General features: G+C 36.8%; 1 protein-coding gene across 1 annotated transcript in view; it reads left to right on the top strand.

Annotated features, from left to right (window-relative positions):
* DMD (dystrophin) overlaps positions 1-27,413 on the top strand; it is a 1,845,074-nt gene that overhangs the window by 437,931 nt on the left and 1,379,730 nt on the right. Inside the window, exons 8-9 of the mRNA XM_081807964.1 lie at positions 7,598-7,779; positions 9,012-9,143. Of these exons, the coding sequence (XP_081664090.1) occupies positions 7,598-7,779; positions 9,012-9,143 (314 nt within the window). The remainder of the gene's footprint in view (positions 1-7,597; positions 7,780-9,011; positions 9,144-27,413) is intronic.

A 27,413-nucleotide genomic window follows, 5' to 3' on the forward strand; every position in this document is an offset into this window, starting at 1 on the left:
TTTATTTTATTATGTTATGTTAATTACCATACATTACATCATTAGTTTTAGATGTAGTGTTCCATGATTCATTGTTTTCATGTAACACCCAGCGCTCCATGCAGAACGTGCCCTCTTTAATACCCATCACCAGGCTAACCCATCCCCCCACCCCCCTCCCCTCTAGAACCCTCAGTTTGTTTCTCAGAGTCCATAGTCTCTCATGGTTCGTCTCCCCCTCCAATTTCCCCCCCTTCATTTTTCCCTTCCTGCTATCTTTTTTTTTTAAACATATAATGTATTATTTGTTTCAGAGGTCTGCAATTCCACCGTCTCACACAATTCACAGCACTCACTGGGGAGGGTATGTGCTATGGTGAGCGCTGTGAATTGTGTGAGGATATGCATTTTAATCCGCTCTTTCAATTTCTGCCTTTCTCCTGGCAAAAAACTGACCTGAGGTTTAAGGCAGTGGAACCTCTTGTTGAGATTTCCCAGAGGTGTTTCAAGGTTTTGTCTGATAGCTGGCTAATCAGACTTTCTGGAGGTTGATTGCCCAAGATAAGAACAGTTTTGTTGAAGGCACCAGTTTCCTGACCAACTCATTCGCATTGGCTTTTTTAGGGTGAGGGCATGCTGCATGAAAACTTTGTGCAACGCTGTTTTTATTGTTTCTTTTTGATCTTTACAGATACTTTTATTATAATATAGACTATATTATCTAACTATAAAATTCGTGGGTGCTGAGTGGAGAGTGCGGAAAATACAGATAGGACAAAAGAGAAAAGGAAAACTATTTTCAGTTCCACCAACATACCCATTTCACTAATGTCTTGAAGTATGTTTGCCTAGTCTTTTCTGTAAAGTTATTATGTACTTCATAATTTATACATTCTATTCTTTTGATGTTATAAAGAATTTCTTTTCATATTTTATCAAAAATTCTTCAAAAGTGGGCACCTGGGTGGCTCAGTCAGTTAAGCATCTGCCTTTGGCTCAGGTCATGATCCCAGGGTCCTGGGATCCAGCCCTGCATTGCATCGGGCTCCCTGCTCAGCGGGGAGCCTGCTTCTTCTCCTGCTCCCCCTGCTTGTGCTCTCTCTCTGTGTCAAATAAATAAATAAAATCTTTTTAAAAAGTCTTCAAAAGCAATGTTTTGAATGGCTTTGTACTACTCATAGACAATGACATATTTGATCATTTCTACTTCTCTAACTATTAAGCCACTTGGAATGGTTTGATTTTTTTTTCTTTTTTGTATGAAAGGTTTTTTTATATTGTAAATAGTGCTTAAATTTTACATCAGGTTTACATAAATCATCATTTAAATTTCTGGTTATTTCTTTGTGGTGGATTCCTAGAAGGAAAATTACTGGGTCATTGAATATGATTGTTTTTAAGGTTTTAGTAGACATTGCCAAAATATTTTTCATAACATTTGGAACCAACTGATACTCTTCCAGCAAAGTAGGAGTTTGGCCAAATCACCGAAGCCTCTACAACTTTGGTTGTTATTCTTCTGTCATTCTTTGATAATGTGATAGGCAAAAGAATATAATTTAAAACACACATCTTTATTTAATTTGAATTTGATTACTACCAAAGTTGTATTTTTATGTATATTTACTCTTGTCATACCTCTTTTATTAGAAATAGAAATCAGGGATGCCTGGGTGGCTCAGCTGGTTAAAGGTTTGACTATTGATTTCAGCTCAGGTCATGATCTCAGGGTTGTGAGATTGAGCCCCGAGTCAGGCTCCATGTTGGACATGGAGCCTGCTTAATATTCTCTCTCTCCCTCTCCCTCTGCCCCTCCCCTCCTACTCCTCTCTCTCTCTCTCTCTCAAAAAAAAAAAAAATAGAAATCACTACTATTAGGGAGAATATCGTTAATATTTGGTAATGGAACCACATGGATCACAGGGTCATCCTTTAGATGGCTTTGAGATACTTGGTTTTTATTTTTTTATTTTTATTATTTTTTAGAGTTTTATTTTTATTTATTTATTGGAGAGAGAGAGTGAGCAAGAGAGAGAGCACCAGCAGGGGGAGAGGCAGAGGGAGAGACAGGAGCAGACTCCGCGCTGAGCTGGGAGTCTAATGCGGGGTTCCATCCCCAGATGCTGGGATCATGACCTGAGCTGAAGGCAGACGCTTAACTGACTGAGCCACCCAGGTGCCCTGATACTTGATTTTTAAATGCACTAAGATAACATTTTCTACAAGAATGAAGGTAAGGTACTGAGAAGTGTGATGCCCTGACTGGGCTCTAACTTTAATTCTGACAACTTTTGAAATTTCCATCAAACTACTGTGGGTTTCAATTTCCTCATTTGAAAAATAATGGAATTTCAGTGAATGATTTATTCATTCGTTATATCCCTCAGTATCAAGTAGAAACACTCATCAGAATCAGTGCTGTTGTTCATAAAATAAAACATTCTAGCAGTATTTATAAGTTTGCAACATTTTCCTTCTGAAATGTCTTTAAAGATTCGATTAGAAATTATTAATTTAAGTTTCTGCAGCAACAAACCCGTTATACAGTAGGGTTTTAGTACAAAGATTACTTTCATAAAATTGTAAGTTCTTATTTTGGGAGTACAGCCACTTCTTTTACTTAATACATTTTAATGTCTTGTAATAAAAAAATGTAAATCATATCCCATCATTCTCACCCTCCTCAAATGCTATAGTACTCATTATCTATAACATTATGTTTTAAGTCAGTTGCTGTCTTACACAATTCTCATTAATTTCTATGGCTTTAACTACTATACTCAGTTTCTCAACCAATATTTAGGTGTTCACAAAGTCTCCAGACATTGGCCTAGCTGCAGTTATTGATCCTAAGTGAGGATCATCCCCAAGTCATGACATTTCTTTTGAATTCTCGTACATTGTACAGTCCATAATTATTTGTTGGGGGCTCATCCACTGAATACTTATAATATAACATAGGCTAAGCATATTCTATGGCACATTATCATTGCTTTGTGAATATTTCATAAGTGATGAATGGTGTTTCCTTCCTAACAGCTTCCTGTGGCTTCCCATTAGTAGTACTAATGGTCTCCTACAACTAGATCTGGTTTTATATTAATAACACAAAAAACAACAGTTGCAATATAGGAACAGTATCTAAGTCTACAGTCTAATTAAGTTTACAGTCATTTCTAAACATTATACATTTGACCTTCACAACACCATGGTGAGACTGGGACTCTGGTTTTATCTCGCAGATGAGGAAACAGAAGTAAATGATGTTAAGGATGTCTTTTTATAGATATAAACATTTAGGCACAGATTTTTAAAATCCAAATCCAGATTCAGAATTGTTCATTCTTTCTTTCCATCATGTTCTCCTTAAAAAAAAAAACATTAATTTTAAATTTATAAGTGAGTTTTATCCGTTGAATTTTATCAAATGATGAAACCATTACTAGGTATTTGGAATGAAAACACAAAGCTGAGTGTATCGCTTACTTAAATAAGAGGGAACTATGCTGGTTAACCACAGTCTCTCAAAACAGAGTATTCTTAGGTTTTGGGGAAAACTGGGAGATCAAGAGATCTGTGAGCATTCAATGTGAATAGGTTGATGTGACCTTTAGAAGCATGGTTGGTTAATCAGGTGTTACCACTGTTAATTGGTTGGCATTTAGAATTTTGTTCATTGGGGTGAGTTCATTTCTGATTAGCCAACTTTCAGAAGGAAAGGGTTGACAATGGCTGGCTTGAGGAATCATGATCAAGACCAAATAGGCAGGTAATTGTTAATTAATTAAATGAGTCTGAAACTTGTGTTGGTGGCTACTTGTTACTGTGATTACAAAACAAGCATTTCCCTCCATCTGTCCTCCTCCTCCATTTTACTCAAAGTTTATTCATCTTTGTACCCTCAGGGCTTAGACAGAATGTTATATATAGTTCTTTTCAAAGACTGTGAAGTAAATGATTGGAAATAGAATGAAGTCATTTTGGACCTATCTTAGAATTTCTATCATCCATCTTTTTGTTTTCATTACAAAGCCTAGTTTATTTCTCTAACACCTCCTATCTGGATCGGGTCCTAGCTTCCTACTTCCCTCCAGTTGTTTTTCTCTTTCGTCCCATTCTGTACTTAACAGTTTTACTTTACAAAAAATTCAGTGCTGTCACACTCTTGCTCAAAAGTAGTCACTGTCCAAACTACTGAACCAAGGTCAAAATTTCTGGTTTGTTACTGATGATCTCTCAGTGTTTCAGAGATAGTGTACCCATTGTATCTTATTATTCACTACTCTCCTGTCTGTGAATAAGACACATAAAGGCACTATTCCTGGGATGTTTCTAATATCTTACTGCTGCACATTTGTTCATGCTTTTCTACTGCCTAGAATACCTTTCCTCATTCCCCCATTTCTAGCCAATGAAATCCTATACCTACTTATTAGGTTTCCTATTTATAAAGACTTTTCTGGTCCCCTGGTAATATATAATTTTTTCCTTTCTCTGAATCTACTTAAGCACTGATTGTGCCAGTTAGAGGAACACATTTTAAATTCTGTTCAGCAATGCAATTATTTTGTACTTTTCCTATTATCTATTTATTTTATTATTCCAAATTGTGAAGAATCCATGAATTCTCTATCTTGTTAATCTCCTGGATACTCTGTTAAAATATTGTAAATAAAATAGCTCTTGGCACATATATGTTGAAGTGAATTAACATATTTTAAAATATCTAAGTTCCTTTCTTTAAGAAAAGAAATATTGGATTCCACCTGCTGGTACAGCTGAATCCACACAACCTCAGAGATGGGAAGCAAATAGATTGGGGTAAAAATGTCAATAATTTGGTCAAATAGTGTATATTTTTGTGATGATTGATATTTATGAATATTTGCTGCCATCCGAAAGATGTTTTATGTAGATAAAATGCACTATAATTTTTGACATTTGCTTGAGGTAATAGAAATAATTCTTAATTTATTTTTACCTTTATTTTTATCATGACATATATTTGAGGCTAAACATATCCATGCATGTGTTTATGTATAATATAGCAGTAAATGGTAATGGATCAACCTTTTTTTTAATTCAGTGCCTTTCTCACAGCATAGTTTTACTTAATACTAAAAATAAACAGAATTCTAAATTATGCTCATTACATATACAACTGACTACTTCCTAGTGAAAAAGAAGAAAACATTTTAGAGGTTCAAAATGTGGTGAAGAAGTGTAGTATCCACCATACAAAGAACACTTGAAAAACAGTTATCAAATGAAAGGGATATTTTAGTCTTCACAATTTCAAAGCTAAGTTAGTAAGATTTTTATTTATTTATTTATTTTTTTAAAGATTTTATTTATTTATTTATTAGAGAGCGAGTGAGAGAGAAACAGCATGAGAGGGGGGAGGGTCAGAGGGAGAAGCAGGCTCCCTGCCGAGCTGGGAGCCCGATGTGGGGCTCGATCCCAGGACTCCGGGATCATGACCTGAGCCGAAGGCAGTCGCTCAACCGACTGAGCCCCCCAGGTGCCCCAGATTTTTTTTTTTTTTTTTAGAAAGGCGGTACTTATGTACAAAGTATTCTTTAGTTCTTCCTAAAAAAATACTTGCAAAAACTTAACCTTCACCGTTTGTTGGGTAATAATTATAATAAAGGAGCAGAGAATATGTATTGTATCACTTTGTACCTCTCAGCCTTATGCACTTAAGTGTCCAGTTAAGTATCTTTTGGGGGAAAAAAGCCAAACAACGAAGTGGCAGATGATAGAGCAGTCTGCTTCCTGTGTAATATTTTTCAACCCTGTTACTCAGAGTGTGGTCTTCAAGTCAGCAGTGTCAGCATCACTGGCCAGCTTGTCAGAAATGCAGAACTTCAGGTTCTACCCCTGACCTACTGAATTTGAGTCCAAGTTGAAAAAGGTCCCAGGTGATTCATATGCACATTAAAAATTGAGAAGTACTCTATTATGCTATGGATAGAAGCAGACCAAGGACTATTAACTTTTTCCCCCTCTGTAGCTCTTTTTAAAAATATTTAAACAAAAAAATACAGGGCGCCTGGTGGCTCAGTAGGTTAAGCATCTGCCTTTGGCTCAGGTCATGATCCCAGGGTCTTGGAATCAAGCCCCTCGTCGGGCTCCCTGCTCCACGGGGAGTCTGCTTCTCCCTCTCGCTCTGTTGCTCGCCCCCCTCCCCCGCTCATTCTCTCTCTCTCTAATAAATAAATAAAATATTTCAAATATATATTAAAAAAATAGTTCTAGGGGTATCTGGATGGCTCAGTTGGCTAAGCATATGACTCTTGGTTTCTCCTTAAGTCATGATCTTATGGATCGTGAGGTGGAGCCCTGCTCTGTGCTCAGAGGGAGGTCTGATTGAGATTCTCTCCTACCCCTCCCCCCACTCACACACGCACGTTCTCTCTCTCTCTCTCAAATAAATAAATCTTTTTAAAAAATAATTGTTCTAAATAATTACATTCCTGCTACTTGTGAAGGCATTGACTAAGTTACCTATTCAACCTCCTTTTATGTTAGTGGGCTTGAGATTTGACTCTTGGCTTTTTTACTCATGATCAGAACACCTGACCAGAATATACATATTTAACATAAAAAAGATCTTTTAATGCTAGCTAAGCTAAGATAAATTTATAGCAAGAAAAATGCCTGGCACATTGCTGCAGAGTTGTCTTGGCCTCCTGCCAGGATTTATGTTTTAACACTTCTGGGATTAATGATACGCTTCACATAAAGGATTATTTTTATATCTTGGTTCCCTGGAATGAACACAGTGGGTAAATTGTAATGCCAAGTTGCAAAATAACCTTTTGAAGGAGCTGCCACTTACTATGTGTGTTGTTACAAATTATTATTGACTTTAAATGCTGGGTTTCTTTCATTCCCTGGATGTGGCAAAGGACATAATGTCAGATCAACTTTATGTGAAGGACTTTTAAATTTATCTCTAGAGTCTGAGAAGGAAGGTAACATCTGACTTTAACAGATGTACCAAAAATGTAAACAAATGTTTTTTAATATACCTAAGGAATATTACAAATCATATACATATGGTATATTGTTGTTTTATTTTATTGTTATTGTGGAAATACATGGTTCATTTCAACACAGAGACATATTTTGCTCTTTACATACTTAATCACCAGCAAAAATTTGTTTAGATGATGCAAGCTTTCCTTACTGGAAGCCAAGGCATTAAGCTCTTTTGTGTAATTGTTTAATTACCAATGCACTATTTTAATTGACACGTTAATATAGCTTTCCATGGAAAGGAAGATATAATCTTTAATTGTGTTTCTTATCTGATGAAAACCACTCTCTTAGTTGGGCCAGTTTGGCAATTTGACTTAGGAAAAAGTATTATGGAATGAAGTTTTTATGTGAACAAGGAAAAAAGAAATTAACTTTAGGGCTCCTCTCATTGGTCTGCCAAATTGGAAGGCCATTTTCGGCGTGATTATCATGTTCTAATTAGTCTCTGGAGATTCATGGGCAATCGAGTGCTCATTAATGTGTCTTCTTCCTGTAACATTTATTCGTTCATTCGCCTTTCAGAGACTCAAATATAGAAACCAAAAATTGATGTTGGGTGTTAATGTGCTTACAGATATTGCCACCACTTATCCAGATAAGAAGTCCATCTTAATGTATATCACATCACTCTTCCAAGTTTTGCCTCAACAAGTGAGCATTGAAGCCATCCAGGAAGTGGAAATGTTGCCAAGGCCATCAAAAGTTACAAGAGAAGAACATTTTCAATTACATCATCAAATGCATTATTCTCAACAGGTAAAGTATCAAAAGAGTACTTAATATCAATGATATTTTCTATCGTATATGCATTTTTAGTCATCATACACATACATATCTATTATATGTATGATAAATACATGATAAATATGTCTATATAGCATAACGTGTATATATATACACATACCTACACACATATATATGTCTACATAGCATAATGTGTGTGTGTGTGTGTAGGTATGTGTATATATATATATCTACCTATAGATAGAGAAACTCTATAAGCCTTCTGAATTTTAACTGATATAATGGACCATAATATTGTTTTCAAAGCACATTATTAAAATACTCTGCTGTTGATATGCACTATGTTATAGAAATATGGAAGACAATATATTGCATTTCCATTGTGTAAAATGAATTAAAATAAAAGATAGACTCATATATGTATGAAACTTTCTGTCAATGAGAGTAAAGAACAAAGAGAGCAAGAGCAAAGGCAAGTACTCTGTTTAATAATACTTTCTTATTTTTAGTGGCAACCTACTGATGTATTAACAAATTTTGATTATTCAAGATAACATTTTTGATAAAAGTAGTTTATAATACTTTAAATAAAAGTTGAAGGGAGAATACATATGATAAAGATTTTTGATTGTCCAGGATTTAGTGGGATTCTTTTATTACATGGTTTGTTCTTGCTCCCAAGAGTGGCTGTTTGGGGTGTTTTCTTTTACTTTCTTTGACACAAACAATGATGAAAAAGCCTAAAAAAAAAAAAAAAAGCTTTTAGCATAATTCCTTCTGAAGGTGTGGACAGCTAATCTTAGGCCTAATTTTCTCACTCTCCTAAAGCACTAGTTCTGTATTTTGCTTATGAAAGCTCCAGTCCTTTCCAGGAACTTGACCTGATGAATTCTGGTTTTGTTTACTTTGGGTTCAGAGAAAATTGCTTTTGGATGCCTGTTTTTGCCAGATTGAAGAGCACCATCCCATAGGAGTGCTGGAGCTGTGTCAGTATGGAATCCTTATAGTTAAGTCCCGCCCTCATCCCTTCCCTGAGTACCCGCTCTCCACCATGACATTGAGCACCAGAATTGTGCAAGTGTACCAGTTTGCAATAGCACTATGTGCATTTCAAATTAAACTTTTCATCTCACTGTTTCCATTTAACATTTGTTTTTGTAGTGTGTGGGAAAGCAGTCCTTCCAGGGTTACTTATGATGTCTCCTCCTCCCCTCTGTCCCCTTCCCCGTAACCCTACTCTGCAGATCACAGTCAGTCTAGCACAGGGCTATGAACGAACTCCTTCCTCTCCCAAGCCTCGGTTCAAGAGCTATGCCTACACTCAGGCTGCTTATGTCGCCACCTCTGACCCCACACGGAGCCCACTTCCTTCACAGGTCTGTCAACATTTACTCTCTGTTCTACAAACCAAAGAACTTCCTCCTCGAGGATAACCTGACATGGCTTTCGTTTGAATTTTGCAGTGCCTTTTTTCTCCTTCGTCAGGAGCAGTTTCATTATTCCCAGTTGTATTAGATGTTCTCACATGATGCTGTTTCGTTATTGTGATTTCCCTAGGCTTAACATGGGTTGATTCTTCATGAATGGGGATTCTTAGAATAGTGGTGTGTGCTTTCATTATATAATTTACCTGTAAGGTTCTCTTTTATAAAGGCTACCAATAGTTATACGAAAACATCATTAAAGGTTTAAATATGTAATTTTTAAAAGAATGGGAAAATGGATGAAATTCACTGGTCACACTACTTGGCGAGATTTTTCTAGATACCTGATACCTAAAGGAAACATACACTTTATATAGATGTTCTTATTATATTTTCATTCTATAAAATATATTTATACTCTATTTAAGAAAAATATAACTACAGGGCCACCTGGGTGGCTCAGTCGGTTAAGGGTCTGACTCTTGATGTCAGCTCAGGTAATGATCTCAGAGTTGTGAGACTGAGCCCCACATCCGGCTCTGTGCTGGGCATGGAGCCTGCTTAAGATTCTCTTTTGCCCTCTTCCTCTGCCCCTCCCCCCCAAAAATGAAAGGAAAATATAACTATAAGCTTTTTCATATGATACATTTTAATTTGGCTAATTTAAACATGTATATAACATGCTCTGTACTATTTGTACAAGAAAGTCTGTCACTCCCGCACCAGTCAGATTCTATGCACCATTTTGTACTTTCCGCATAAAGAGTCTTCTCAGTGGAATTTTCCATTATTGCGGTATTGTAGGAAACCTAAAAATACAAGAAATTACAGCCTGGTTTATGTTAGAGCATGGAAATGAAATGTGCTTGATTTGTGAGATTTGCTAGAATTTCTTTTTAGAAGAAAACTATTTTGTTTAGTAGAGCAATTTGAAAGTTCTTAAGGAAGTGACTTTTGTCAGAACTACATTATGAATGGGAATTTAGAAATTATAGACCTGATCCTATATGGTGAAAAAAGTGTACATGTTTAGAGGCTCACTGATTTTTTACAATAGTGGTTGTATTTAATTAGTGATTATTTTGCACAGTTGATTTATGCATAAGGCTGAAAATTCTTAGCACTCACTGATTCCCCCGGGGAAGCATATTTCAGGGCATACTTATGCCCTCTATCCTTGGCTAGCTTTCTGGCAAAGCTGAACAAAGGAGACTGGGTGAGAACATTTGTGTGACTCAGCCTCATCTTCAGTTAAATTCCCATATCCATGTTTTTACAAAGGTTCGTTGTATAATCTTGAACAAGAAACTTAATCAGTTTTCTCATTATCAGTAAATAGAAATAGTTGGGCCACTCATTACTGAGTGTTGCTCTATGCCAAGTGTGCACATTATATGAACTAAGGAAATCCTTATAACAACTTCGAAGAGGTGGGAGATGCTATTTTTATCCACATTTGAAGTTTCCTCTTTCTGCCCTTCTCTTTCTCTTCTTCCCCCTCCCTCGCACCCTCCTGACTGCCTGACTGTCTGGACTCTTTTCATCACCATCCTCCCATTGAAACCTCCAAGTCTTAAAGAATAGGGGTGCATCCTAAAATAAAGGAGCATAAGTCAAGACAAGGAGATGAGTTCTTTTTCCCCCTCATTATCACTTTATTGAGCTGCCTTTTCCAGAAGTTTTTCTCCAATGCCTCTTCTGGTGGCACATTTTTACCTCATTACCAACCCCATTAAGGCATTGCTCAGTTATGACTCCTTAATGAAGTAATTATAAGTGGACTTAATTTTGCTAGACTCTATTTGTTTATTCTACCTTTGTATAAATACTACAAAATATATAATGTGTCATAAAATAAAAATATTCAGCAAATTCACTTACCTGTTTTATTTAGCATAAGCCATTGAAATAAACCTGATGGTGTCCTTTAGAAAAGAAGAAGCATGAATTACAATTGATGAGGAATGATATATTCTGCCTGTTTCTAAAGGAAGCACATCAGAAGATGATGTTACATGTAGTTAGTTTGATAAGTTTATGTCTTAACGATATACTTAGAAAAATTTTTTCTGAAGCGTTTCACAGAGGGGCTGAACCTATACTGCCCCCTACAGGTTGTATCTGATCCACTTCAAATGAACTCAAGACAGACCACACCGGACTCCATTAGAGAGTTTCATTCAAGTGGTTTACTTGGTGGTCTGCAAAGGGGGTGAAGTTTTCCATAATAGGAAAGCAAGCTACGTGGGTGCCTGTCCGCTATGGAAAGCAGAAATTCTGTGAATTACTTAAAAGTTCCCAATATATTGGGGTGCCTGGGTGGCTCAGTTAGTTAAGCGACTGCCTTCGGTTCGGGTCATGATCCCGGGGTCCTGGGATCGAGTCCCACATCGGGCTTCCCTTGCTCTGTAGGGAGCCTGATTCTCCCTCTCCCTCTGCCTGCCACTCTCCCTGTTTGTGCTCTCTCTCTCTGTCAAATAAATAAATAAAATATTTTTTTTTAAAAAGTTCCCAATATATTAGAATCATCAGTTATCCCCATCTGTCCTAAACTTGAAAAATCCGATTTATACTCTTTGCAGTTTGAAAATCTATTGGGGTGAAGCAGTCGACCTACCTCAGGATCCCTGTTTATAAATGAGTTTTTCTCATAATTTGCCAAGAAGAAATACTATCTGGTGTGAACCTCTGGCTTTCTCTCATTGTATATCACTTTATTGCCATCCATCCTTGGATGGAGGACATTTTTTTTTATGGTTTTACTTAATTCCTATTTTTATGACTTTGATCATGCCTCTCATTCTACTCCTAATTTTATATCAAAAATACTCAGTATCTTTTTCACTTTCAGTTTCTGTTTCTTTCCTGGAGCCTAACCCTGCTTAAAACTCCTCTAGTGTATGTCACCTCTTCTGAAACACATCAGTCCACTTTATCTTGTTAATATACTGTTATGTGACTCTTTCATTTATCACCTTCTGTAGAATAGTCTATGCTTTATTTATTCATTTGTTTAGTCCACAAATAATTATACTTCACCAAATCCAATGTCATCTTTTCAGCTTTCAGGCTTTCCATCATAATTGAAATAACTTTTCTCTTAGCTTCTAGACTCATTAGCTTCTTCTCCATCTCTGTTCTGTATCTCTTTTACTATCTGGCCTTCTTCTCTTCTAACTCCCTTTGCATAAGAACTTCATGAAAGATCCCTTGAGCCATGTATTATAGTCTCCCTGTTATCAATATGATTTAACCTCCTGGCTTCAAGCTGTATTTGGATGACCGTTGTGATCTGTGTTTTTACCCACTTTCAGTGTCTTTTAAGTTACAGCCACATTTCCAACTCATTTTCAACTCTTTGGCATGTATCTATACCTAGATGTCCACTGATTTCTTAAACCTGGTATGTCCTGAAGGGAACTTTGTTTCATTGCTCACAAACCCATTTCTTGTCCCTTTTTGTTATGTAAGTGAGAATATTACTCAGCAGTCATTGATACTTAAATATGTGACATCGTACTCTTTGGTCTCTTTATTGATCTGGTATTCATTAATGAGACATGCAAAGTCATTTCCTTCTTTACAAAATTACTCCATTAAGCTATGTCCCTGATGTTATGTCCTCTGATTTAGGCCCTCAATACATGTCTTCTGGATTACAGAAATACCTTTTCAATCAATGTCACTATCTTTATCTTAGTCCCCTCTAAATCAGATTAAATTTCCATATTAACAACTTTAACAATATCATTCACAAAACTTTCTTCACTTCCTTTTGCCTTTATAACAGGTCCACTCTCTTAAATTTCATCAAGAAGCTCCATGATCTATTATCTATTTATATTTTCATGTTTATTTCACAGTAGTCTATTTTATGTTTTCTTTACTCCAACCAAATTAAATCACTTGCTGTCTTCCATAAGTGCCAAACAATTTCCTATCTTAGCTTTTTTTGGTTCTCTCAGCCTAGAGTGACTTTTGTCTCCTTTCACATTGGGTAGTTTAATCAAAATTTCAAAGCCTAACCAATAAGTAGCAGAGCCTGGATTCATGTTTGGATTTATCTAACCCCAAGTTAATGTTCTTCATACTAACACTGAATTCTCTCTCTCTCTCTCTCTACACACACACACACACACACACACACACACACGGGATTACTCACACATAGAGTAGTATTCATTTATGTAATCATTTTTTAAAAGTTTTTATTTATTTATTTGAGAGAGAGAGCAGGAGCAGAGGGGAGGAGCAGAGGGAGAGGGAGAAGCAGACTCTCCACTGAGCAGGGAGCCCGATGTGGGGTTCAATCCCAGGACCTCAAGATCATGACCTGAGGCAAAGGCAGATGCCTAACTGACTGAGCCACCCAGGTGCCCCTGTAATCATTTAATACTTAATTTTTAATCACCTACTATGTGCCAGGTATTATTATATGATATTGCAATCAATATCATATAATAATTGGTTCCACCAATTGGTGCATCAATAAACAAACTTACAAAATAATTTGTGCCCTAATGGAGAGCATAGGCTTATGGGAGAGTCAAAATATGAATAAGATAAACATTATGAATAAGTGAAAGAATATTTCAGATAATATGCTAGTAATATGTATAAAGTAAAGCAAAATTCAGTAGTAATTACAACAGTTAGTGGTAAAAAGAAAAAAATAAAAGAGGAAAGTAGAATATGCAGTATGTGACAACTGGAGTAGTCAGAAAAAGTAAATTTTGAGTAAAGACTGAAAAGAGGTGTGGGTCTCTGGAGAAGACCAACCTCTGAGGAGGAAGCATAGATGGTACAAAAGCCCTGAGCTGTGGGGATACTTGGACTACTCAAGGAAAGATAGGAGGGAGGGCACAGTGCTGGGACATGTTGCTGAGCTGTAACAGTAGACCAGATCACATAAGATCTGGTAAGTAATGGTGAGGACTTTGGTTTTTATTACCAATGAGATGGAAGGCTATTGGAGGAGTGATATAAACTCGTATTATTTCAACATGGCTGCTATGTGGGGAATAGACTAAAGGGAGCAAGGGTGAACCAAGGAAACGAGTTAGATTGCTATTGCAATAATCCACTCAGCATATGAGAGAGAGTTGGATCTGGATTCTTTTTCTTTTTCCCTCCATTAAAAAATTTTTTTAACATAAACTTTACTACCTACAATGTTTTTAAGTGTACAGTTCTGTGGTTTTAAGTACATTCATAAAATTGTACATCCATCACCACCACCATCTGTCTCCAGAACTCTTTTCATCTGGCAAAATGGAAACTCACTTTCCATTAAGCAATAACTCCCTATGACTTTTTCTCTCTAACCCCTGGTGACACTACCATTCTCTTGTTTCTATGAGTTTGGCATTACTTTGTTCTTATTTTTGTTTCTTAGATTTTATCTATAAAGAGATTATGCAATATTTGTCTTTCTGTATCTGACTTATTTCACTTAACATAATGTCCTTCAGGTTCATCCATTGTTGTCACAGGTGGCAGAATTTTTTTAAAATAATTATTTATTTATTTTAGAGAGAGTGTGAGAATGTGGGGGAGGGGCAGAGGGAGAGGGAGAGAGAGAATCTCAAGCAGACTCCTTCTGAGCGTGGAGCTCAGTTTCCTGACCCTGAGATCATCACCTGAGCCAAAATCAAGAGTTAGACCCTTAATGGACTGAGCCACCCAGGCACACCACAAATGACAGAATTTTATTCCTTTTTAAGGCTGAATAATATTCCACTGTGTATATATACACCTTTTTCCATTCATCTGTTGATGGATGTTTAGATGGTTTCCATATCTTGGCTCTTGTGAGTAATGGTGCAATGAACATAGGAGTGCAGATATGTCTTTGAGATACTGTTTTCATTTTCTTCAGATATATACCCAGAAGTGGGATTGCTGGGTCATATGGTAGTTCTATTTTTTTTTTTTTAATTTTTGAGGAAACTCCACACTTTTTTTTTTATGATGGTTCTATCAATGAGCATGATGCATCGTAGTTGAATTCTAGATAATGTTTTGGACAACCTACAGGATTTGCTAATGCAATGTAGAACACATTTTGTTGTATTCTTAGACAATATTTGTGTTATTAAAAAAACTAAAGGGGATAGATAAAATTTCTAAGAGGCATTAAGCATTAATCATAAGTAAACTAGTAGTTTATGAAACCCATGTGTTAAATTTAACTGATGAGTTGAGTACCCGGGTGATGTATGAAATTGTTGAATCACTATATTGTACACCTGAAAGTAATATAGCACTTTAAGTAACTAGAATTAAAATAAAAACATAAAAAGCCAAAAATGATAATAAATTTTAAAAAAATTAGCTTCGATAAGGAAGACATAGGTAACAATGTGTATTAATTATAGATAGTAACTTAACCTATTACACATGGTAAAAATAGAGAATAAATAATGGAATACACGAGTGTAACTAGTGAATAGAAAGAAATGAAAAGACCAAATCATAAGGTATGATCGATCATGTCACCTACATCATTCCTAAATTGGGTACCTACTGATAATACTCGGTATGGTCTCATTATGGTCTCCCAAGTGTACTACATAAAAAATGCAAATAATTCCCATAGCTCTTTTGCAGACTAATGAGCTACAGCTATGGGCTAGGTATGCTTGTCCCTGTATCTCTCTAGTAAAGCAAGTATATGTGGTGGCCTTAGGCACCTTCTGTCTATTGTACCCCTCCCTCAGATGTCACCTCTGGTTCTGCCCACTGCACCACGATCCAGAAAGATGGACAGAGCAAAATATATGAACATTGCACAAGCTGAGATTTAAATAGTGTGGTCCTTCACACTGTTTGGCCTATCCTAATTGCATTACCTGCCCCCCATTTCTTTCTTCTTGCTTCTTGCTATATGCTTTAAAATTATTTAATAAATGATGGGATTTGAACATAACAGCTTGGTCAGTGAGCCTTTCTGTTTCATAATCTCTGGGATGGCATACCTGGGAGCAGAATTGGAGACCACCATTGCATCAAGATCATGCTGCACATGACATAGTGGGTATGAGTTATGAAAGAATTCAAAGAACCAAGAATTAGTGCAAGGTTTTGACTTAAGCAGTTGGAAGAAAGGAGTTGCCACCAACCGAGATAGGATAATCTATAGGAGGAACAGTTTGGGGAGTAAGGTTAGAAGCTCACATTTGAACATGTTAATCATTACTTATTTTTTAATTTTTAAAATTTGAGGTATAACTGACATACAGCATTGTATTAGTTTTACATGTACAACATAATGATTTGATTCAATATTTATATATATTGCAGAATGATTATAATAAGTCTAATTAACATCTGTCACCATACATAATTACAGAATTTTTCCTGCGATGAGAACTTTTAAGATTTATTCTCTTAACAACTTTCAAATATGCAATACAGTATTATTAACTATAGTACCCATGCTGTACATTATATCCCCATGACTTATTTATTCTCTAATTGGACATTTGTACCTTTTGACCCCCTTCACCCATTTTGCCCACGCCCACCCCTTGCCTTTGGCAACCACCAATGTGTTCTCTGTCAATTTGTGTGTGTGTGTGTATGTGTGTGTGTGTTTTAAGAGTCCATATATAAGTGAGATCATACAGTATTTGTCTTTGTTTGACTTACTTCACTTAGCACAGTAGCCTCTAGGTCCATCCATATAGTCGCAAATGGCAAGATCTCATTCTTTTTTTATAGCTGAATAATATTCCATTGTATTTATATATACTACATTTTTTTATCCATTCATCCATCTATGGACATTTAAGTTGTTTCCATATCTTGGCTGTTACAAATAAAGCTACAGTGATGGGGTACATATATCTTTGTGACTTAGGGTTTTTATTTTCTTCCGGTAAATACCCATAAGTGTGATTACTTGATCATATTGTTTTATTTTTAATATTTTGAGCAACTTCCATTCTGTTTTCCATAGTGGCTGCATTAACTGACATTCCCACCAACAATGTATGAGGGTTACCTTTTCCCCACATCCTCACCAGCACTTGTTATCTCTTGTCTTTTAGTTAATAGCCATTCTAACAGGTGTGAGGTGATAGCTCATTGCTTTGATATACATTTCCCTGATGATTAGTGATGTTGAGCATTTTTCCATGTGTCCGTTGGCCATCTGTATGGCTTCTTTGACAGGATATCTATTCAGATCTTCTGCCCATTTTTAAACCTAATTGTTTATTATTTGTTGGGGTTTTTTTTTTTTGCTATTGAGTTGCATGAGTTCTTTATATATTTTGGATATTAATCCCTTATTGGACATATGATGTGCAAATATTTTCTCCCATATGGTAGGTTTCCTTTACTGTGCAGAATCTTTTCAGTTTGATGTAGTCCCAGTTATTTATTTTTGCTTTTATTGACTTTGCTTTTAGAGTCAGAATCAAAAAATCATCACAAAGACCAATGTCAAGGAGCTTACTGACTCTGTTTTCTTCTAGGAATTTTATGGTTTCAGGTCTTATCTTCAAGTCTTTAATCCATTTTGAGTTAACTTTTGTGTCTGGTGCAAGATGGTGATCCAGTTTCATTCTTTTGCATGTGACTCTTCAGTTTTCTCAACACCATTTATTGAAAAGACTGTCTTTTCCCCAGTGTATATTCTTAACTACTTTGTCTTAAATTGTTCATGTATACATGGCTTTATTTCTGGGGCCTCTATTCTGTCGATTGATTTGTGTGTCTGTTTTATGTCAGCACCATACTGTTTTGATTACTATAGCATTGTAATAGAGTGTGAAATCAGGGAGTATCATGCCTATAGTTTTATTCTTCTTTCTTAAGATTGCTTTGGCTATTAAGGTTTTTTTGTGATTCTGTACAAATTTCAGAAGTGTTCTAGTCTGTGAAAAATGCCATTGGAACTGAGATACAGATTACATTGAATCTGTAGATTGCGTTGGGTAGTATGGACATTTTAACAATATTAATTCATCCAGCCCATGAACATGGAATATATTTGCATTTATTTGTGTCCTCTTTAGTTTCTTTCATCGATGTCTTATAGTTTTTAGTATACAGGTCTTTCATCTCCTTGGTTAAATTTATTCCTTGTTAGTTTATTCTTTTTGATGTGATTGTAAATGGGATTCTTTTCTTGATTTTTCTTTCTAATAGTTATTAGTATATAGAAACACAATGGATTTCTGTATGATTTTATATCCTGCAACTTTACTGAATTTATTAGTTCTAACAGTTTTTTGATTTTTTTTTTTTGGTGGAGTCTTTAGAATTTTCTGTATATAGTATCATGTCATCTGCAAATAGTGACAGTTTTATTTTTTCTTTTCTATTTGAATTTATTTTATATCTTTTACTTCTCTAATTCCTCTGGCTAGGACTTCCAGTACTACAGAGAATAAAAGTGGGGAGAGTGGGCATCCTTGTCTTGTTCCTGACAAGTCAGCTTTTCACCATTGAGTGTGATGTTAGCTGTGGGCTTGTCATAGATGGCCTTTATTATGTTGAGGTATGTTCCTTCGGTGCCCACTTTGTTGAGAGTTATTATCATGAATGGATGTTGAATTTTGTCACATGTTTTTTTCTGCATTTTTTGAGATGATCATGGGATTTTTTTTTTAAAGATTTTATTTATTTGTTTGTGTGAGAGAAAATGAGAGAGAGAAAGCATGAGAGGGGGGAGGGTCAGAGGGAGAAGCAGACTCCCTGCTGAGCAGGGAGCCCAATGCATGACTTGATCCTGGGACTCCAGGATCATGACCTGAGCCGAAGGCAGATGCTTAACCAACTGAGCCACCCAGGCACCCCGATCATGGGATTTTTATTTTTCCTTTTGTTGATGTGGTGTATTACACTGAATATGTTAATCTTGAGATGCTCATGAGACTTGAATATACATACATAAATCTGGGTTTCCCAGATCAGAGTTCAGGATAATTTGGAAGTCATTAACAACATAGATAGTATTTAAATCCATTCACCTGGACGAGATCACCTAGGAAAAAAAGTACAGAGAAGTAAGAGATCCCAGTATTTAAAGATGGGAAGGAACCAGCAAAGGGGATAACAAGGATGGACAGAAAGAGGAGAGGAAAAAGGAGAAGGGTGTGGTATTCCAGAAGCCAGGAGAAGAAAGTGTTTCAGGGAGAGGACATTATTTAACAGCATTAAGTATTGCTGATTAGTTCAAATAACACTGGAAATTAACCAGTGAATTGTCAGTGAGATAGGGTCCCTGGGAAGTTCTGATAATATAGCAATTATCAAAGTGGAATTACTAATAACACCTCCATTCACTCTGAATACTCCTATTTTGGCCAATAAGTTACATGTTCATTCTAGGTAATATTGACACTGATAAGAACAATTCCAGTGGAGTGTGTGGTTTTTGGACGATTTTGCTGGTTGGAGTGGATTCAAGAGAATGAAAGTGAGGGGCTACCTGCATTGAGGCCCTTAAAAAACCTACACTGAATAGTTTATGTCTACATGGACAAAAGCATATTTCTCTTGGCGTAACCCATCCTGCTAACTGATAATGAATCTATATATTGGTTTCCTCTTGCTGATGTAACAAATACCCACAAATTTAGTGGCTTTACAACAACATGAATTTACTATCTTACAGTGTAGAATTTCAAAATGGGTCTCACTGGGCTAAAATCAAGGTGTTAGTATGACTGCCTTCCTTATGGAGGTTGTAGGGGAGATTCCATTTCCTTGTTTTTTCCAACTTTTAGAGGCTGCCCCCATTCCTTGATTCATGATCCTCTTTTATCTTCAACGATAACAAGGGCAAGGTAAGTCTTTGTCATATCATATCACTCTGACCTACTTTTCTGTCTTCCTCCTCTGCCTTTAAGAACTCATAATTGGGCTCACCTGGATAATCTAGGAAAGTCTACTTATTTTAAGGTCACCTGCTTAGCAAACTTAATTCCATCTGCAACCTTAATTCTTCATTGCCATATAGTATAACATATTCACAGGTTCCAGGGGTTAGCACATGGACATCTTTGGTGGAGGGTGTTTTCTGCCCTCTGCTGTCTAACACCCTGGGATGCAAATCTGAGGAAGGCATCCATTACCTGCAAGCTAACAATAAAACTGGTATCACCGGGCTTTTCCCAGGTGCCCCAAGGGTCGAGTTGTTCCCTTTCTCCTTTGTTGGCTGTGCATGAGCTTCTTCCTTCCTCCAGAAGTATTGTGAAAGCACCCTTAGGCCAAAACAGCACAGAAGAAAAAAGAAACAAAGAAAAAAAAACAATGAAGGACGTACCTATATTTCTGCCTCTAAAAGCCTTATTGATCTTTGTTCCTTGCTCAGCTTAGGGCCCAGATGTCCACATTCATTTAATAAATACTTTGACCTACAAACAGTGTCTTCTTCTCTCTAATAGCTCACAGAGTAAAGGAATGAGGCCTTGGAAAGTTACCCATACTTTGCTTATGCTCTTACAATTTTTTTAAGAACAAAAGGGAATCCTACTCGTAGCATTCTTGCAAAAGAGGCACAAACAAAAAAGAGGGCACCTCTCATCTTTTACTAACATTTGCAGTTTTTAAAAGACTTTTGATTATATATCTCATTTGACCAGTACAATGAGCCTGTCGAATGATTTTATTAGACTCATGTTTTAAAGTACAAGAAATTTAAATGGAATAAAGGATTTGGTTAAGCACTGAGTAACTGGCAGAGCTGGGACTCAAGCCAGGTGTCATGACTTCTAGTACAGGTTTGATCTTTGACTATTTCAGACTCCCAGCCACATCAACCAGAGGGTCTGTTCCACTCTAATCATCATCATTCTCCTTAGTCTTTTAATATTTGTAAATACTGAAAAGCATTTGGAAAGAAAAATAAATCATCTTTTTTCCCTCACTGTCTGATGCGCAATAGCTGTCAATTTCCTGGGGGTATTCCTACCAGCAATAGGACAAATAAATAATTATTTAGGCATTTATGAAATAAACAACTGAACATTTCAGATAGAGATACCAAACATAAAGTATATAGAAACACTATAGATAGTCATCCTCCATATTAAAAAATCTGTGAACATTACAAATGTAATAATTTTATCAAAGACTAAAATTAGCCTTTGTAATAACAAAGGGGAAAACCAGCAAAATCATATTTGAACCATATCTTCAAAATAGTTAAAGTTGAAGTCTGGAAAAACAGAGTTATCGTTAAATATTTTAGATGATAAACATAAAGGTTAGGGTTAGGTGGAGATACAGTGGATCACACTGTATATAGCTAGAAATGACATTTAGATAATCACAAACTAGAAGGAAAAGGAAGCACCCATCATACAAAGTGCTCATGCCCTCAGTGTTTGTGTCTATTTAGACATAATCCATGCTTCTCAGAGCTTCAGCTCTACTCCAGTTCTACAATTTAATCTACCTACTGACGGGCAATTTCCACACATGGATGTCTTACCATAACCTCAACTTTAATATTTTGAAGATGACCTCATCATTGCCCATGAGGCTAGGAGTCTCTTCTGACATCTATTCCTACCCAGGCTTAAACCCATCTAGCCATGTGTGATTCCTTTCTGAACTCCTTCATACCTAATTGGTTCTTCATTTCTTCCCATTTCCACTGCGGATTATTTCTAGCATCTCTTCCTTCCTGTCTGTTAGCCTGAATTTCAAGACTTTCTCAGATCTGGTGAACCTTGCCAGTCTCCTCTATGACTTCTCCTTTGTACGCTCCCCCTTACATCTAGATCTTTAGAACGTGCCTTTAAATTATGCTCTTCCATCAGTTTGCTTCCTCCTTCTTCTCCTTGCCTCTTGCTCTTTCCCTCTTTCATGCATACATGCCAGTTTGCACACTCTCACATCTATACTAGCCTTACGCCAAATGGCATGTTTTAGGAGTTGAATGATTGAAGAAAGTAGTGTCATCAAAACTTCTGCATGTCAAATTTTGTTTAACTTATTCTTACTATAGGATATGCAGAAATATGATTGAAAAATCAACAGGATAAAAGTCAGTTAAAATGAAATGGCACCATGAAATTGCCACTGTGTTTGTGCCACCCTGTGTGTGCGCATGCTCATAAAATTGTAAGTATTTGCAGTTTTCCTTACTCTGAGAGAGACTGAGCATCTTTCCATGTGCATAAGAACCAGTAGGATTTCTATTTCTAGAAAATTTTAATGTTCCCAGTTTTTGTCAGTTGGAATAGTGTCTTTCCGATCGGTTTTCCGGAATCACTTATATATTAAATACATTAGCCATTTTCCATGACATGAAATGCAAATAATTTTTACTGTTTGTTACTTGTCTTTTGAATTTATTTGTGGTGTTTTTCTCCATTCAAAATATTACTATTCCATGTTTTTTGGGAATTCTTTTTTTTTTTAAAGATTTTATTTATTTATTTGAGAGAGAGAATGAGAGAGAGAGAGCACATGAGAGTGGGGAGGGTCAGAGGGAGAAGCAGACTCCCCGCCGAGCAGGGAGCCCGATGCGAGACTTGATCCCGGGACTCCAGGATCATGACCTGAGCCGAAGGCAGTCGCTTAACCAACTGAGCCACTCAGGCGCCCGGGAATTCTTTAATCTTGTATTTTACAACTTTTCTGTTGGAAGTAGAGAGGTCATATTTATAAAGGGCTCTGCTCTCGAAAGGATGCTTTAAACAGATTCTCTCATGGATTCTTCTGGTTCTGTTTTTTAAGCTTCGATTCTACTAAAACTGGCACAAGTTGCAAAGTTGAAAACAATTTTAATCTTTTCCCCAGAAGCTGCCCAGCTGTTGAAACCATCTATTGATTAATGCACGTTTATCATGATCTAAATGGAGGCCTCTTTTAAGAATGAGGAAGTATTGGGCGCCTGGGTGGCTCAGATGGTTAAGCGTCTGCCTTCAGCTCAGGTCATGATCCCAGGGTCCTGGGATCGAGTCCCGCATCGGGCTCTCTGCTCCTTGGGAGCCTGCTTCTCCCTCTCTCTCTCTCTGTCTCTCATGAATAAATAAATAAAATCTTTAAAAAAAAAAAAGAATGAGGAAGTATTTCCTTGAAGCTCCCTAGCATATTTTCCTTTACATTTTTTCAGACAGGAGTATGCCACATCCTTGTGTCTAAACCAGTAAGGGGAGACAGAATATACTACCATGATTGGCTTAGAGCTGTCAAAACTCAGCCATCTTGAATCACATACCCAAATGGAACATGGTCATTCCTGAATCTAATCAGATTCTATTAGGAAACAGGGAAGGAAATGGATATTGTATAGGTAGCCAGCTGTTTATGTTAAACTATCTTAGGGCTTGATGGAATTTGTGTCCCAGGCCAGAAATTGCACTCTTACCTGAAAGTAGTTGAGATAAACAGCGACCTGCATTTGATACTCCAAAAGCAGGGAAACATTCATTTGTGAAACCTCAAAATGAAACCACATTTACCCAAAGAAGCATCCAGTTTTTGAGAAGGAAAGTACTAGTTGAGCAAAGAGAAGGGAGCCCGGAGTCTGGCACCAGAGAGACCAAAGTTCCCATTCCAGCTCTGCCAGTTACCAGCTATGTGGCCTTGAAAAACTTTCTTGCCCTTTCTGGGCCTTATCTCCTCATGTGTTGTTATGGTAATTATATCTAACTCATATTGCTGTTAGGAGGATTAAGTAAGATGAATTATATAAAGACCCTTCCATGGTCCAGGCACATTGTGGCTTCTCAAAAACTGGCACCAATATCATGCTTACTACTTTAAGTACATCGGGAGTTAAATGAAATTTTGTGGTCCAACCTGAGGACCTTATTATATTTTATTCAGGTCAATGCGAAGTTACAGCCTAGGTTCTAAACTGATTTATAAACAATCTTTTGAATTGAAACCTGTGTAGAGCTTGGCGACTCCAAGAGTTAATATACTGGATAAAGGATTCAAAGGAAAAGGATGTACTTTATAATTCTAAAGATGCTGAGAAATAATCTTGGAACCATGCGAAGTAGAATATAGCAATGCTTCCTTCTAAAACAGAAAAAAAGGCACTTGTAGGTGGTTTTAGTCCCAGTGTTTCTATGTACAGGGGAGTTAGGGGAAGAGGAGATTCTTCACTCTGTCCATGCCATTGGCCCCTCCCAATACAACTTGTCCCTTAGTTGGAACACAGATTGTATGGAAGAATTGGCAGACAGAGGGTGCAAAGCCAGCCAGTGGGGAGCACTCCTTAGATTAAAAGCACTATTGATCTTCTTCGTGGAAGCCTTTATACTTTCTGATGTCACTGAACAAGTGACCTAGAAACAGAATTGTCAGGTTTGAGCTTACCTCTAAAGATCGATGCACTGATGATTTCCAAGTAGAACTTTGAAACTGGGAGGGGTGGGGGACTTTAGAAAGAACATAGGTAATAATATTACTTGAAACAAATACACTCTTACCCTTCATTTTTTTTAATCTATAAAATGGAAAAGGGAGAAAAAGACCCACATGGCTAAATAACACTATCTGAAATGTTTCTGAATTTTTCAGTATCTGGTATACAAAATTCTTATATTTAGAGTCAAGATTTTTGAGTCAGATATCCTAGTATTAATGGTGTAGATTCTATTCATTTACCTAATCAGCATGCATTGAACATAGACTATGTAGCAGAACTCTTCTAGTTCTTGAGTATTTCAATGAATAGGATGGAAGTGCTACCTGCTTTCTTGAAGCTTAATTTAAAGATGGGAAAAGAGACTAAAATGTTTTAAAAAATCAAATTAAAAATAACTATAAATTGTTATAAATACTGTGAAGGAAACAAACAAGGCCTGAAATTTTTAAAAATAATGGAAATTTTATAAGGTTAAAGGAGCATTCTGTAGCTCAAAGTATTAGTAGAGTCTTCTCTTGAGCTGAAAACAGGAGGATGAGAGGAAGCTGATCTGGTTCAAACTCTAGCCCTACTATTGTAATAACTTTCTGTGGGACCTGAATATATCACTTTTCTCTCTATGACTCAGTTTTCTCATCTCTAAAATGGAGTTAATTTCTACTTCATATGGTGGCTGAAATAATTAACACATAGCTCATATTAAAAAAAAGCCTTCACTCACCTTCTCACTGAATAAGCACTAAATAAGTGCTTAAGGGTGAAGAAATTCATATATTAATGCAGGTGAAATTCTTGAATTTTGCATTATAATTAAAAGTCATGATAGAAGCCGAAAAATAAACTAAATCCAAAAGTGTAGAATGAAATTCCCATTTTTACCTTTGGCAAGGATACTCACAGTTTCTGGAAAAAAATGAAAGATAGTTTAACCAGCCATGCTGGAAATGGACTTTTCCCATCTGTCTCTTGATTACCAGAGATAGCTCTGTAGGTGCAGCTGTAAAGGATAGAAAAGTGGAGTCAGTTTCTGCAAAAAAAAAAAAGGGGGGGGGATATCTGAATGTCCCCCATTTACTTCATGTTTATCACATTTTATGGGGCTTGGTGGTTTTATGAAGGTGGAAAGAATTATTGCATGGAATTGAGTTAATCTGTTTGGGTAACAGCCTTTAAAAAGGCCAGGTGGCTTATTTGTAATCAGTTATAAAGTGGATCTTTTCGTAGACTTGGTGTAGTACGTCTTGTTTAACTTATTTTTGACCTCTTCAGGAATATTAATGTCAAACATTTATTTTAATACATTTTTACAAATAAAACATATCTTTGAGGAAGCATGATGTCATAAGTGTGTTAAAATTTTGATTCATCTTCTTGCTGTGTGATACAGATGTTTGTCTCTTAACTCCCCTGTGTAATATAGTCATGCTTATCTTATTCGCCAGTTATTGCCATGTAGCAAGTCACTTCAAAATTTAAGAGCTTACAAAAATAACAGTCATTTTTGCCATGATGTCTCGTGATTTTGTGAGTTAACTGGGCCTGGGGCTTCTCATGCTGTTGAAATAAGACAGTAACAAAGGCTGGAGTCATTGCTAAGGCTTCTTCACTCCTATGTCTGGTGGGTAGTGCTGGAACTTCATCCAGGGCAGTTGGCCGGAATACCTACATGTGGCCTCTCCAGGTGTATTTGTGGCCTTTCATAGAATGTTGCCTGCGTTCCAAGAGCAAGTGATCTAAAGAGCACCACATGGAAGCTGTAGCATCCTTTGTGTCTTGGAAGTCACATAGTGTAATTTGCTCTGGGATCACAGGTCCACCCATATTCAAGGGGACAGGAAATAAATCGAACTCATGACGGAGAAGTGTCACTGTTATTTATTTATTTATTTGAGAGAGAAAAGGGAGGGTGGGGGTGTGGGGGGGGGAGAGGAGCAGAGGGAGAGAGAAACTTAAACAGACTCTGCACTGCATGTGGAGCCTGACCTGGGGCTCGATCTCAAGACCCTGAGATCAGGGCCTGAGCCGAAACCAAGAGTCATTCACCTAACTGACTGTACCACCCAGGTTGCCCCATCACTGTTACAGTTTTAAGAGTATGTAGGGTGAAAGCTTTTGTTGTATCCATCTTGAAAAATACTGTCTGCCACAATTTATGAAATTCTTATGAGGAATAGTGATCAGTTGTGAAAAGTAGCCAGCATGGTGCCTAACAGGTGTTCAGGAATGAGTATACTCAATTTACAGGTGTCTGTGCTTGTTTTAAGTAGGCTTGAACAGATCTTCAGATATCCAGGTTCCTGATTAACTCAGAAGGTTGAGAGTGTCTTGCCCCTAAGTGTCACAGAGTAAATTCTGCAATGGTGATCAATTGCTTTCCAACCCAAGTGAAATTTCAAACACTGGAACTAGGACCTGGTATCCTGAAATCTATTCAGTATGATTTATATCATAGGATTAAAAGTATTTTTTCCTTTCTCTTTATTTTTTTAAAATTTTATTATGTTAATCACCATACATTACATCATTAGTTTTTGATGTAGTGTTCCATGATTCATTGTTTACATATAACACCCAGTGCTCCATTCAATATGTGCCCTCCTTAATACCCATCACCAGGCTAACCCATCCCCCCACCTCCCTCCCCTCTAGAACCCTCAGTTTGTTTCTCAGCGTCCATAGTCTCTGATGGTTCGTCTCCCCCTCCGATTTCCCCCCTTCATTTTTCCCTTCCTACTATCTTCTTCTTTTTTTTTTTTTTAAAGATTTTATTTATTTATTTGACAGAGAGATAGAGAGAGAGCACAAGTAGGCAGAGAAGCAAGCGGACGGAGAGGGAGAAGCAGGCTCCCTGCAGAGCAGGGAGCCTGATGCGGGAC

This window comes from Leptonychotes weddellii, chromosome X (assembly GCF_054177405.1).
Source record: "Leptonychotes weddellii isolate Sample4059 chromosome X, ASM5417740v2, whole genome shotgun sequence".
NCBI classification, from domain to species: domain Eukaryota; kingdom Metazoa; phylum Chordata; class Mammalia; order Carnivora; family Phocidae; genus Leptonychotes; species Leptonychotes weddellii.